This window comes from Perca fluviatilis, chromosome 22, assembly GCF_010015445.1.
Source record: "Perca fluviatilis chromosome 22, GENO_Pfluv_1.0, whole genome shotgun sequence".
In the NCBI taxonomy this organism is placed as follows: domain Eukaryota; kingdom Metazoa; phylum Chordata; class Actinopteri; order Perciformes; family Percidae; genus Perca; species Perca fluviatilis.
The window spans coordinates 8,056,292-8,070,174 of NC_053133.1; the positions used below are offsets into that span (position 1 = coordinate 8,056,292).

The 13,883-nt window shown below is 43.1% G+C and overlaps 1 protein-coding gene across 1 annotated transcript in view; it reads left to right on the top strand.

Moving 5' to 3' along the window:
• Positions 1-312: 312 nt before the first annotated feature.
• The window catches only part of adarb2 (adenosine deaminase RNA specific B2 (inactive)), a 223,291-nt gene continuing 209,720 nt past the window's right edge, over positions 313-13,883 (top strand). Inside the window, exon 1 of the mRNA XM_039790896.1 lies at positions 313-832. Within this exon, the coding sequence (XP_039646830.1) occupies positions 730-832 (103 nt within the window). The 5' untranslated portion in view covers positions 313-729. The remainder of the gene's footprint in view (positions 833-13,883) is intronic.

Genomic DNA, 13,883 nt, shown 5'->3' on the forward strand with positions numbered 1-13,883 from the left:
TTGCAGCAGCCTGACATATAGCAAGTATGGAAACAGTTCGCCAGCAGGAATAACCATAATAAGTCCCTCATGCTGCATTCATCCTACCTGCTGAAGTGCCCTTGAGCAACAATCCCACCAGGCTGACCTATGACACCGCCCACAATGGAGGGCGAAAGGGAACAGACTTCCCCTGCAGTGTGAAGGGGTGGGGGGGGGGAAGTAAGAAACATAAAAAATAAAAAATATAAAAGCATCGGGTGAATAAGGGGTGTGAGCTGGTGGGTGTCGCTGGTGATGTCACACCTCCCAGACAGCCCACGATTGGACCCTAATTAGAAAGCTCGGCAGCAAATAGACAGGCGTCCTGCATGATTGTATTCAAAGTGGCTGATGCCCAGAATTTCTGCAGAGGCGCAGGAAAAAGCTGTCGGGAAGCAGCGGAGGTATCAGTGCTGCTGCGAGCCGCCACGCTGCGCTGCGAACGGTCTCCCCGGGAGTTTCAGAGGTGATACAGGAACAGCAAGACACGCTCCCTCCCCCGGCTTAGGAGGGATACAAAACAGGAGGAAGATTTAAAAAAAAAAAAAAACAGGGAGAGACGAAAATATAGTCCCGAGTCTACGTCAAACCCGAGGACGCTGCGTTATCAGAGAGCAGCGGAGGTTGAAGCGAGAGCAAGTACAGAGGAGAGTGGAGCCGCCGAGTCCAAGTTGGTCCAGGCTGCGCTCCGCTCCGCAGGCTGCGCTGATGGCATCCGTACTTGGAAACAACAGCCGCGCGTCGGGGGCTCAGGGCGGACAGGTCAAATGCAAGCTGAAAAGGAGAAGGAGGAGGCGATCGAAGAGAAAAGGTACAACTTTGCAACACTTCGTCTTCTCTTTTTTTATTTTTTATTTTTGTCTTTTTTTTTTTTTTGAATCCCCAGTCTGGTTTGGAGGTGGTGCATGCGCGACTTGGCGCGGGGGGCATCGGAGCGCTCGGCAGCCCGGGCAGACCCTCTGCGCTGCTCCGGCCTCATGCGCAGCAAGGCTCCGCGGCCCCGCTTTCACTTGGTGCACCTTACTAGTCTGGAAATGATAACTGTTGAGATGTTCCGCCTGCTTTAAACGACGCGTTGTTGTTGCTGGTGGTGTTTTTTTTTTGTTTTTTTTTGTTCCTTTCAAAGTTTAGTTGCTGCTGCGTTTTATTGTCCTTAATAAAAGCCTCCGTTGTCTCGAACATGGACGAGGACAGTGACAAAATGAAACGACCGATTTGTTTCGGTACAAGTTTTAACGTGTGCTTCTGAAGACGAGCGGCGCGTGTTTTCTTATTTATATCCGCATGTTTGATGCAACCGTGAAGGACACGACGTTGTCACCGAAGCCCGTTTAACTTCCTCAGTGAAAACACCACCGATGTCTTCCATCATTTCGAATAAGACAACTAAGTCATTGGTGACGTTAAATATTTAAACTAATGGGTTGAAGCGTTAGCAATGGCCCCTAACAATGTAATAAAACTGCACGACGTTTTAAAGAAAGCTCCTAAATGTGCCTACTTTACATGCTGAAATTCACTAGTGATATTCCTAATCATTTCTCAGCTTCTTTTTTTATTTTGTTTTATTTTAAATCTGTTGTCTCATAAAACAAATGTTGCCTCATTCAGGCTTTAACCTCCAGAGCTCTGAACACTTAAAAAAGTCTCAAGTTTGAGAAAACAGATCTGGGCCTTCAGCAGGGAGAGAAAAGAGAAGAAACCTATCATTTGTTTGTTTGGAACTTCAGAATAATATTTCATTTTCATGTGAGTATTTTATTTATTTTTGTATATATATATATATATAAATTTAAAAACACTCAAACTGCTGAATCCTAATGAAGAAATGGGTATCAAGTCGGTGTGCTCAAAGACGTGCTGAAGCCCAATAATTCCACGTGTAATCCAAATGGAGAAAAGCGCGCTGGTCTACCGTGACTGCAACATAATAAGAATGCAACATTTTCTCTTGAGCCGCAGCGCTGAAATAGATGCTGACCGGGGCTCATGGTAAACAAGGTCCCCTGTGTGCTTCTCTGCCCTGCAACCTGCAGGAAGGTGGGCTCTTCCTCTGCTGGCGACAGCCCCACGCTTATGCAATTCATGCTTTTACTGAAGAAACTAATAATTCACAGCACTTTGACTGATCGCACATTTCCATCTCACCACCTCTCACTTTGAGATATTTTTTTTTGGGGGTCTATTTTTGAAATGGTCACAATTGTGAGTGTGTTGTTCACTGTTAAAAACCAAAAAAATGTATCTGGTATTGTGAAGTGATTTTACTCCAACCTATTTCATATAGTGCCCCACTAAGAAAAATGACATTTCAAAAAATAAGATTAGGAAAGAAGTTATTTGTCCGTGAAATGTTCCATACTTAAAAGCTTAACTGCCTCTAAAGAGGTTCTCCCTGGTTTAGTTTTCTTGATTTATTTCCTGAGGTATTTTGGCTACTTTAACCAAACTGAAGCATCACATGCTTTTTTCCCTCCCCAGTTTCACATTTTCTCCTCCATAAGAAAGCAGAGATCTAAATAAAATACCAATAGTAAATGTATTTGTATTTCTCCCTATTTATATATATTTATATATGAGAGCTGAGACCACAACTGTATGTGTTTGGTTATGCTTGAAGACGCTGACGTGCCACCCCATTGCATTGTGGAATATGGATGAACGCTCGGAGCGTGTTGACGTATCCGACTGCAATTGAATGCATAACGAGCTTCCATAAACACTTTGCACTTGTCATCAAACTACAAACCGACAACTGCACCTCATTTCCATAACCTCTTGGTTTTTAATAGCCCAAGTAATTGAGACAAGGGAGACAATACATAAAATATAGTGCTGAGGCAAATGTATTTACATAATGGAAACGACAGAATTGGTTCCACAACATTAAGCATTGCATATGAGCGTCGCACAAAAAACCCGCGCGCACATTAGCTGACGGCCTTCGCGGCGTGTTCTCCCAACGGCTAATTTATCAGCGCTGCTGATTCATTCTGATAACACGGGACATTAGGGGCCACTTCATGGACCGCGTGGAAATGTACGCTGTCTTTTGGGAAGTTGCTGATGGCCGCTGACTCCTCCAAAGCTGCAGCAGGGTGGACTCTGTGCTCCAGCAGCTGAAACACTCAGTCACATCTCTTCTTTCTGTTCCAATGTTTTCCTCTGTGTGTGTGTGTGTGTGTGTGTGTTTTTGTGGCAAAGATTCAAGGAGCTCTCAGAAATACAGATTTTTGTAAATGTTTCCATGATTGAAGGATTTTTCCCCCCATACTTCAAATGTGACCACAAATTACGCAAAGCCGGTCTGAGTGTTTTTTTTTTGTTTTTTTTTTGTCGTTTATTTTTTTTTCATCATTGTTATCGTTCATCTCAAATGCCAGCTGATCATCTTGAGATTCAACACAATTATTTTTATAGACCTTATGGCTCAGAGTCACTGAGGGATTATTGCTTGGCATTTGGGGGCTTAATCCCTTGAAAAGGCTGCAGATTATTTGTAGATGGACTCACTAAAACCTGTGTGTGTGTATTCAAAAGGTTGTAAGCAGATTCCCCCTTGCGATTTCCCCCCCCCTCCAAACTCCTCTTTGTGTGAGAGTGCAAAACAAATAAGTACAGAAGGACGATTACAGGTCAGAGATTTATTTGCTCATATTTCTTCTCATGCTTGCTCTCTGCTCAGAATTCCTGGAAACCACTCAGTCACTTAACTAAATTCATCAGCTGTGTCTTAAGCTCTCTCCGCTGCTCTTTATTCTGCCGCCGCCTCCTCCTAGTATTGTTGAGGTTACAGCGCTCCTGTCAGGTCGTGCGCCTCGCTCCGCGTCCGTTTGCTCGCCCTTTTAAGCACAGCGGTTGACCAGTGTCGCCACTCCTAGAGGGATGCATGGACAGGCCGTGTGTGTCTGCCTCTTCATTAATCCCAGCCTTGTGATTTACGGTTATGTCCCTTAAGGATGTCCACAAACGGAATGCTTTTGGAGTGACAGTCCAGTGATGTGCCGTGCCATTTGGGTGAATGTAGCCCATCCCAGCCCACTGTCTGTAATATCCTACCTGTCAATCATCAGTACAACATGCTGCTGTCGTTTTTTTTTCTTCCCCTCTATGCTACGTTTTAAACTGTGGCACGTGTAAGACATATTCCTGGTCTTTCATCCACAATTTTCTTTTTTTATGGGTAAAAAAATAAGCAGAGCAGAGATTTATAGACCAACATTATTATTTTTTTTTTACAGCCACACTTATCACCCTGTACTCTCAGCGTACCGTACAGTATATCAGCGTATTATCCTGAGCGCAGAGGAAGAAATGTGGAAAACACCGAGCGTAAGTTATGTAGCAATGACTGTGTACTCTCTCGTTCCCGGCAATGGGGGCAGGGGGGTTGTGCGAGGCAGGGGGAGGGCAGAGGATGAGGGTCGTCGCCTTCTCGCATCGACGGCTCCCGTTTCCGAGAGCGAAAGGGCCCACGAGTCGACTGGCGTCGAGCCCCTCGATGCTCTCCGAGGGCGGCTGTTGCTGTCGACGTGCAGCTGAACAGAGGAGAGGGAGAGGAGGCTGCGGCCGTGTCGATATCACCCGCCTCCCCCCTGAAGGCCGGTGGCGGCGATGCAGGCTGTATCGACGCGAGGGCAAAGGTCAGGATGGAGAGCCGAGGAAGACAACCCCCCCCCCGCCCCCCCCAGTAGGATTTCACCGTTTTCACCGATCCCAAATCTGTGTTGGTTTAACCAGCCACGGATGGGTTCTCCAGCCAATCATTTTTATTACTAGTTGTTGCATGTGACACAAAACTCTTAAAGTTATCTTCACTGTCGGATGAATACCGCGTATCTCTAAAATGTCATATATTGTAATGTATTGTGGAACGACAAAAAAATATTTTTTTTTGTTTTATGCATTTGATGTATTATCTTTCTCAGCCTTTTAGAGGAGCATGATATGTAATGTGGCTACATTACAATTGTGATAGCAGCATTTGAAAACTAATATACTGTACAAAATAACTACCTTGCGTTCTGTCAGATAACTGGGTACATTGTGGTTACATGGAATGCGTCATTGACTACCAAGACGGCCGCGTAAGAAAAAAATGGATTGTTTTTTATCAATAATTTGGTCTCTCGCAGGCTTCTTTGTCGACTCGTACGGATTTAAAACCTTTAAAATGGCATCAAACCTAATGAGATACGTTACATCTTTGTAGCAGCGTTTGTAATTGTAATGAAGTTACTTTAAAGTCCTTTTTTTTAATGAGGTGTAAATACCATTTCGTCAACCTCCCTAAAAGTTAAAGTGAAATTGTGATTAGAAAGTTTTTTTTAAGCAACAGAATTACACAAGGTAGGTCTCTTTTAATATGCAGTAAAATTTCCACATGGTGTCTGCTAGAGCCTGAATAACGGCATCAATAAAAAGCTAGATGTGAGTAATACCAGAAATTCAAAGAAGAAATAGTCATCTCAGGGCCAGATAATACTGCAGTGAGGATGTCATTGAAAAGTAGTTACACTCGAGCTTTAATGGTACAACCAGTCCAAATACTGTGTGTGGAGTCTGTTCATTGTGTTGCTGTGCAGTTCAGATGGAAATGAGAACTCCAACGTGAACGCGGCTGATCTGTGTCTGGCTGCTATTTCATTCATTCTCAAGATTATTTTTTAATCTAACCTGGTTAGAAATGTCAGCGTCTCAGTTTTTCTCTCTGCTCGGGGCAAACCCAGCGTAACAATGCCTCTAAACCCACACATACGCATTGTAACAATACAGTATACTCTCTGCAATGGCCTATTTACATTCAGAATCTATTCATAAATAAACCCCTCGTGCAGCAAGACACAGACCGGTAGAGGACTTAAATAAATGCACATCTTACTCAGTCTTGCACATTGCCTATACCACCGATTTTCTTAATGTAGGTTTATTCACAGCAGGGTGAGGGGACGGGAAACGATGGTTACCGGTGCTGGTTTCCATGTTGGGACAGCCCAATGTCACACAGCCTACTCTGTGTGTGTGTGTGTGTGTGTGTGTGTGTGTGTGTGTGTGTGTGTGTGTGTGTGTGTGTGTGTGTGTGTGTGTGTGTGTGTGTGTGTGTGTGTGTGTGTGTGTGTGTGTGTGTGTGTGTGTGTGTGTAGTGGGAGCGAGAAAGAGATGCATTTCACAGATGTGAAGTCTAGTTTTAGCCCCGAAAAACACTTCTGTCACATTTGTTTGTGTTTGTGCTGATAACCGCATTAAGAGCCGCGACGGAAAAACCACCGCTGGCATTTATGAGGTTAATGAATGTCAGCGGCGCGGCGCTCCTCTCTGTGTGTGTGCGTGCATGGCTTTGTGAATTTACAGGCGCTTCCTGATTAAGGCTAGCGGTTGGAGGAGACACAGTGTCCTCTAACTGACTAGCTGGGGGGTGGAGGGGGGAGAAGGGTTATTACTACTGACTGTGTTCTCTTGAGGACAGCTGATAAAATGACCAAGGAAAAGGAATAGCACAACTTTAGCACATTAGCATAATTAGTAATTATCCCGTAATAGTCCCTCTTGGCCTTTTTTTTTTTTTTTTTGGAGCTCGGCAGTGAGGAATTGTACTTAAAGTTCAGGCACAGGAAAACAAATTCCACGCCCGAATGTCAAATAAAAAAAAAACTGCTCGCATGAGCTGCTCAAGAGCCGCCTCCGTCAGGTTGTGGAGGAACTGAATCGCAAAGTATGAAAAAGGCCCAGATGCAGATTTTTTAAAAATTCAGAAGGTGACGCTTAAGTTAATTAGTCTTTTTTTATTTTTTCAGTTTGATGACTCCCACAGTTGGGAGAGATAAGGGTAATTCTCACATCACAAACAACTTGTTGCACTAGTTGCCATGACAACAAAACAGAAGGCATTTAATTGAGTTAGTCATGTGTCACGCTCCATCAGTCGGTCCACAACAGCTTTTTAAAACATTAACTACTTTACGGGAGACATTTGAGACGTGTTACACAGCAATCTAGTTTAGCAGCGCCAATGTATGTGTGAGTGCAATGGGAATGATGCTCCAGAGTGTATCAGATGGTGTGTTAATTTGTTTGCATGTTAGCACCCATCCTGTGTTTGTGTGTGTGTGTGTGTGTGTGTGTTGCCTGTGTGAGTGCGTGTACAGTACGAGCTGGTGCGCTGCCGTTCGCAGCGAGCTGTCAGTCCTCATAAACGGAGACGTGGCACAGCAAGTCAGCAGCATTATCGCCTCCTGTCAGTGTTTGTGTGTCTGCAGTCCGCTGGACAACGCAACACCAGAGAGTTGATGGTGTAAAAGAGAGAGACTGAAGCTGCCCCGCAGCGACTCTCAAAGAGATGTTGAGGTGGCGTCGGATGTTAAGGAATACTGTCAAGTCAAAGCGTAGCCCTTTCAGTTGCTGTTTTGAATCGCAGCTACAATGCTATACGGCTTTGTAGTACACGCGTTGTTCAGTGAACGCATCACAACAGTTTTGACGGGAGGAAACCTTTGTGCTTGGAGCAACATCTCGGAACAACTGTTCTGGGATTTCTTTATCCAGATGTTTACTATCCACAGCAGCAGTTTCCCAATCCTTTCATTGCTTCTGACTAGAGGGTGACACGGGAATCAGTTGTCACTCCCATCCCATCCCGACCCCACGGAAATACTCCCGTCATATCCCCTTCAAAAAATATCCCATTTCGTTCCCTATGTTGTCTAAAGTTATCAGACTCTGTTGCCCCCCCCCGTAGCACGTTTGGTTAATCGCGGTCAAATCACTGAGGTTGCCTCGGAAATTTAGGCTACACTATTACATGCGTTACCTGCAGGCCTAGGCCATTTCATTACATAATTCCTAACAGAGATTAGGGCTGGGCGATATGGAGAAAATCAAATATGATATTTTTACCAAATACCTCTATCGGTACTGCAACGATATTGTAGTGTTGACTATTGGTGCTTTCATAAAATATTTACACAATGAGATTTTAAATAAATAATCATCAGTAATGTGGATATAATGACTAAGTGGGTAAAGGCAAATAATAGAACAGTTACAACAATAATAATAAGTAATGCAGCCTTTAAAACCAGGAAAAGACAACACTTATGTCATATTACGATATCCAAAATCTAAGACGATATCTAGTCTCATATCACGGTATCGATATCATATCGATATATTGCCCAGCTCTAACGGAGATCTTCTCGAACGAAATGCTGCGCAATCTTTGGGTGCACTCACCACATTACAGCGTCATTTTTTAAATTTAATCTCCGGCTCCGTCCCGCTCCCGTTGATTTCTATGCTCTGTTCTGTCCCTAGCACCTTCCCAACAGTGAAATTAACTCCTGTACCGCGGGACTCCCGCGGGAATACCGTGACCCCCGAAAAATTGTCACCGTCTACTTCTGACCTCTTATTTTGAAACAGGATTGCACCTAACGATTATTTTCATTTATTGATTAATCGGCCGATAATTTTCTTGATCAGTCTATGAATCATTGTCATCAATGTCAGGAATAGTTAGAAATATCCACCACCGTTTCACATACATGTTTTTTTTTTTTGTCTGACCAACAGTCCCTCCCACTCCCCTAAAGAAATTGCGTTTACAATAATGTAGGAAGAAGGACGAGTAACACCGCTCACATTTTAGAACCTGATCCATCAAATATTTGTCACGTTTGCTTGAAAAGTACAACAGTCGATCTTAAAAAAAAAAGAAGGAAAAAAAAAAAGTTTTGGATTTATTTTCTGTTAATCGACCAATGGTTTCAGCTCTACTTTGAGTCAAAGTCTTCCTCCCATCCCTCGTCACACGCGTGTCTGAGTTCAATCAGGCGGTTCAATCAAAAAGGGATTTTCCCTCCTCAGACTGTTGCAGCAGTGAATCGTTTTTAGAGGCCGTATATCACAAGGTAAAAAAGAGAATGAGAAAATACAAAGATAATTTTGTGCAGCTAAATGTATCGTTTTGGTTTTTGGGGTGGGTGGGGGGATAATAAAGTCAGGAGTTCTTGAACAAAAATAGATACAATAGTAAAGCAATATATCTTTGTATTATTAATGCACACAAAAACTAAATTCATGTTCCTTGATAGAGACCTCATTCCCTGTTTTTATGGGAATATTACCTGTAAAAATGTACAGGAAGTGATTTTTTTTTTTCTGCCCTGAGTTGTGTCGGCAGGCTTCCTCTCAGGCTGCGTAAAGTCCCAACACCCTCCACAAAGAAGGTAGGGCAGAGCTTTCTGAAGCCCGAAAGTCAAACCCAGGGAAAAACAGTACTTTTTGATTATGAGGGCTGGACTAGAATGAGGACTTTGTTTCAAAAGATTTTAGTATGAAAATCCAACTGAAACTGTACAATACAAAACTATTTTTAAAAGGGGGGGGGCATCATCATCATCTGATCCCCTGCAGAAATGACTCCCGTGATTTGCTCCAAATGTAAAAGAAAATCTCCTTTTCATGCCTTGTCTTGCATCTTGGCAGCCAGCTTCAAACCGAGATATATTCGTCCAGTTAAGGCTTTATCTACACATAATCCATAAAATCAAGTGTCAATGTTGATTCAAGGCAGCGGAATATTTTATTTTATTTTTTTACAATTTTAGCATTCTATCAGGACAAGCTCTCGAAATCTAATCTGAAGTCCTGCCAACAGCCCACCACCCTCCACATCATGGTGGCAAAACATTTCTCCAGTTTATGATCCTAATTAGCTCTAACTGTGCCATCATCCCTGAGTCATCATGCCTGGGGGGAGGCCAGATCATTTGACGGTCCGCAGTTTCACATTTTCTTCATCCCTCTCCTCTTTCTTCCTCTCCTTTTCATTTTTCTTCCCGTCTCTCGTTTCAACTACACACACACACACGCACAAACAGTTATTGTTGTCCTCGGGCTTGCTAGTGCGCATTCACAGCACGGTAGCTGCTGCTGTGAGGAGGCACATGTTTCATGAGCGGAACGTAGCTAAAGAAGGTGTTGGAATTTCGTAAACTCAGTCCAAAAATCAGCCGTGAAATGCTACCATTTGAGTGCATTTTGAAATTAAAAGTCACAAACACATGAATGCACTTTGACAGCATGTGATCAGCTGGCAGACCGCCTGCCACGGCCCTGTTGACTCTGGGTGACTTAAACCTCTGCGCCGATGTCATGCTTCAGCCACGTGACAGCACAACTACCCCCGCCTGCTGTGCTGACATGGCAAAGTTAACACCGATACCCCGCCTCATATGGAATAATGAAATTGGATGAAGCAGCTTAAGCGCTCGGCGGCCCTTCTCTCGCCATCAGACTGGGTGCCTATTTGAGATAACGTTAATGAAGGGGACTTTAGCCAAGAATAGACACGTCTTACTGTTGGAGGAGGGGGGGGGGGCGCTAACAGCATTTATTTCCATTAATAAGATGGAGCGTTTTACAAGAGGGCCTCTCCGGAGGGCTCTCTCCGGAGGTCGGAGAGAATCCGACACCTTAACAACCTCCAAACGAGTTCATTTTACCGAGCGGGCGCGTGGAGACACACTGCAGCGTGTCTTCTCTCAAAGAAACTTGTCTTCACCTTGACGTGGCTCCACACCACTCGGGCTGAGGTGGACACTCGATCACCATAATCACCACTGTCCATCCCTGATAGGTCTTTTTTTAGGCCATTAATATGAATCTGAGAAGCTGGTACCTTTTATTCTGTCATTGCTGTCAGCGGTTTTTTTTGCCTGATAACCGATAAAGTTAATTCATTAAAAAGTGCGTTACTTTGGCTCGGCTACAGCTCTGTGTCTGTCCGTCTGCTTCGGTTTCACTCACCACTGAGTCGGACTTAATGTCCCGCCCACAACGCTATCTGACGGTATTATGTTGAAATTTTTTTTCTTTTATTAAATAATTGCTTAAACGTCCCATTGCATGAAAATTTCACTTTATGGTTTTTTTTAACATTATTATGAGTTCCCCCAGCCTGTCTATGGTCCCCCTGTGGCTAGAAATGGTGATATGTGTAAACCGAGCCCTGGGTATCCTGCTCTGCCTTTGAGAAAATGAAAGCTCAGATGGGCCGATCTGGAATCTGCTCCTTATGAGGTCATAAGGAGCAAGGTTACCTCCCCTTTCTCTGCTTTGCCCGCCCAGAGAATTTGGCCCACCCATGAGAGAGAGAGAGACATCATGGCTTTCAAACGATCAAAGTGGCAGTTGGTCAAGGCCACACCCCCACCCTCCACCTTGCCCCCCCTCTCTCCTCCTCAATAGCTACAGACACAGAAATGGCACATCCTAAGGAAAGCTCATTGTGGGACTGGCTCTAGTGGCTGTAATTCTGCACCAAGGCTGAATTTCGGGAAAGAGACTTAAGATACAGTATTAGGGGACCACTAAGGTCTATATAAAAGAGACTTCAGATACAGTATTAGGGGACCACTAAGGTCTATATAAAATAGACTTCAGATACAGTATTAGGGGACCACTAAGGTCTATATAAAAGAGACTTCAGATACAGTATTAGGGGACCACTAAGGTCTATATAAAAGAGACTTCAGATACAGTATTAGGGGACCACTAAGGTCTATATAAAAGAGACTTCAGATACAGTATTAGGGGACCACTAAGGTCTATATAAAAGAGACTTCAGATACAGTATTAGGGGACCACTAAGGTCTATATAAAAGAGACTTCAGATACAGTATTAGGGGACCACTAAGGTCTATATAAAAGAGACTTCAGATACAGTATTATGGGACCACTAAGCCCTATATAAAAGAGACTTCAGATACAGTATTATGGGACCACTAAGGTCTATATAAAAGAGACTTCAGATACAGTATTAGGGGACCACTAAGGTCTATGTAAAAGAGACTTCAGATACAGTATTAGGGGACCACTAAGGTCTATATAAAAGAGACTTCAGATACAGTATTAGGGGACCACTAAGGTCTATGTAAAAGAGACTTCAGATACAGTATTAGGGGACCACTAAGGTCTATGTAAAAGAGACTTCAGATACAGTATTATGGGACCACTAAGGTCTATATAAAAGCATCCAAAGAGCACCATGTCATAGGGCCTTTTAAAGCATTTAAACAAAGTTTTGAGAGGTTGTAACGTTCCAAAATCTTAATTTTGACTTTTTTTGCTTTGTTTCCTTTTCATTTTCACTGTAAATGCGTATCGATTCCAGATATCGGTTATCGGTTTCATTAACCAGTAAAAATCGGTATCAGCCTTGAAAAACCAGTGTCGGTCGATCGCTACCCGTCTTCACCACATCCACCTGCGAGGTTGTCAGCTGTGTCTGCAAAGTTGCACTAGCAAGTTAACTAGCAGTTAAGAAATAGATTGTATAGCTTATTTTTCTTTTATCATGCAAAAAAAAATCATGTTTTGTGTTAATAATATTGTTTTTATTTATAAAACTGATGGTATTAATCGGTCAAAATTCTTATTGTCGGTTAACTGTTAATCATTAACATCCTTAAAGACTTGGTTACTGTCCCAAATAACGATTTTGGCTGAGGTGCTCGAGTGTAAACCTCCTTAAATCGAAATCTTGGCCTTGGAAGTAACGCTAAGGTTAGGTTACTATGAAGGTAAATATGGTGCAAAACGTGAGAGCTTGTAGAATACAATGTGAGAACTTGCAGAACAAAAAAATGTAACTTGTATGTTAAAATTTGCACTTGTAAAATAAAAATTTGCACTGTCAGTAAAAAATTTGCACGTGACATATAAAAGTGTAAAGCACTTGTAAAATAAAAAAAATTTGCACTTGTAAAATAAAAATTTAGCCCTTGTAAAAATTATTCACATTTGAAGTCACAAAAGAAAAAAAAACATGAGAACTTGTAAAAAAATCTGAACTTGTAAATTGAAATTTGCACTTGTAGAAAAAATATTCACAAATGTGTAGATTGATATTTGCATGAACACAGATAGCTGCAAACTTGTAATGCAACATTTAGTCATGTATTCTTTTTTTACTCAGGTTGATTTTCCATCACAACCACAACTCAGTGATTACAACCTCTCGAATTTGTCACTGTAGCGCTCTCTCGCATCACAAAGCGGCATCTGCGCCTCGACTTTTGCAACACTTGCTTGGTCAACATTTGGTGCAAAACTAATTTGTACCTGTGGACTTAGGCTGTGGAGCTCTGATCCAACAGAACGGGGAAAGCAGGGTTTTCTATCGCCAGATGAGGGACAACTCTGTCCGGCTTATTTAGTTATAGCGCATGGAAGCCGTTGTAAAAGGTTAAGCGTTAGCTAACTAACCAACGAGCCTGATTCTAAATAAATACCTTTTAATTATCTTAACACTTTTAAAAGTCAAACTGAAACACTGGCGGTGAGCTCCAGGTCCTGCAGACGGACCGTCACCAGCGGGTAGTCGGCCAGCGGAGCAACATCGCTATTATTGCGCGAAAGCTTCGCTGCCGACCTCGACCTGCAGTCGGAGCTCCAGCGGGACACGGAGAGCCCCGCGACCCGTAGCATCGGCACATCCCCGGCCATGACCACAGCTTGCTTTGCTGATGTTGTGCCTCACTGCCAATCATTGCACCCGCCAGCAACAATAGCTTCTGCAGAATTACATCCACCTCGCGGGCAGCAGCAATCATTTTTGCCGAATAATGCGTCATCTCTTAACCCTCGTTGCTGCCGAGATTTGCACCCAGGTAGCAAGGAAATGATAGTCTGATAAAACATTGATGTCTCTAAACGTTGTAAAATTATAATCATCATTGATGAACATGACAAAGGAATGTATATAGCCTACATTTTAATTAAACAGTAGCTACTTTGCCTTATAAAATCATTATTTCCCCTTATGGATGGAAGTCTTGGCAGGGATGCAGAACTTGGCACGT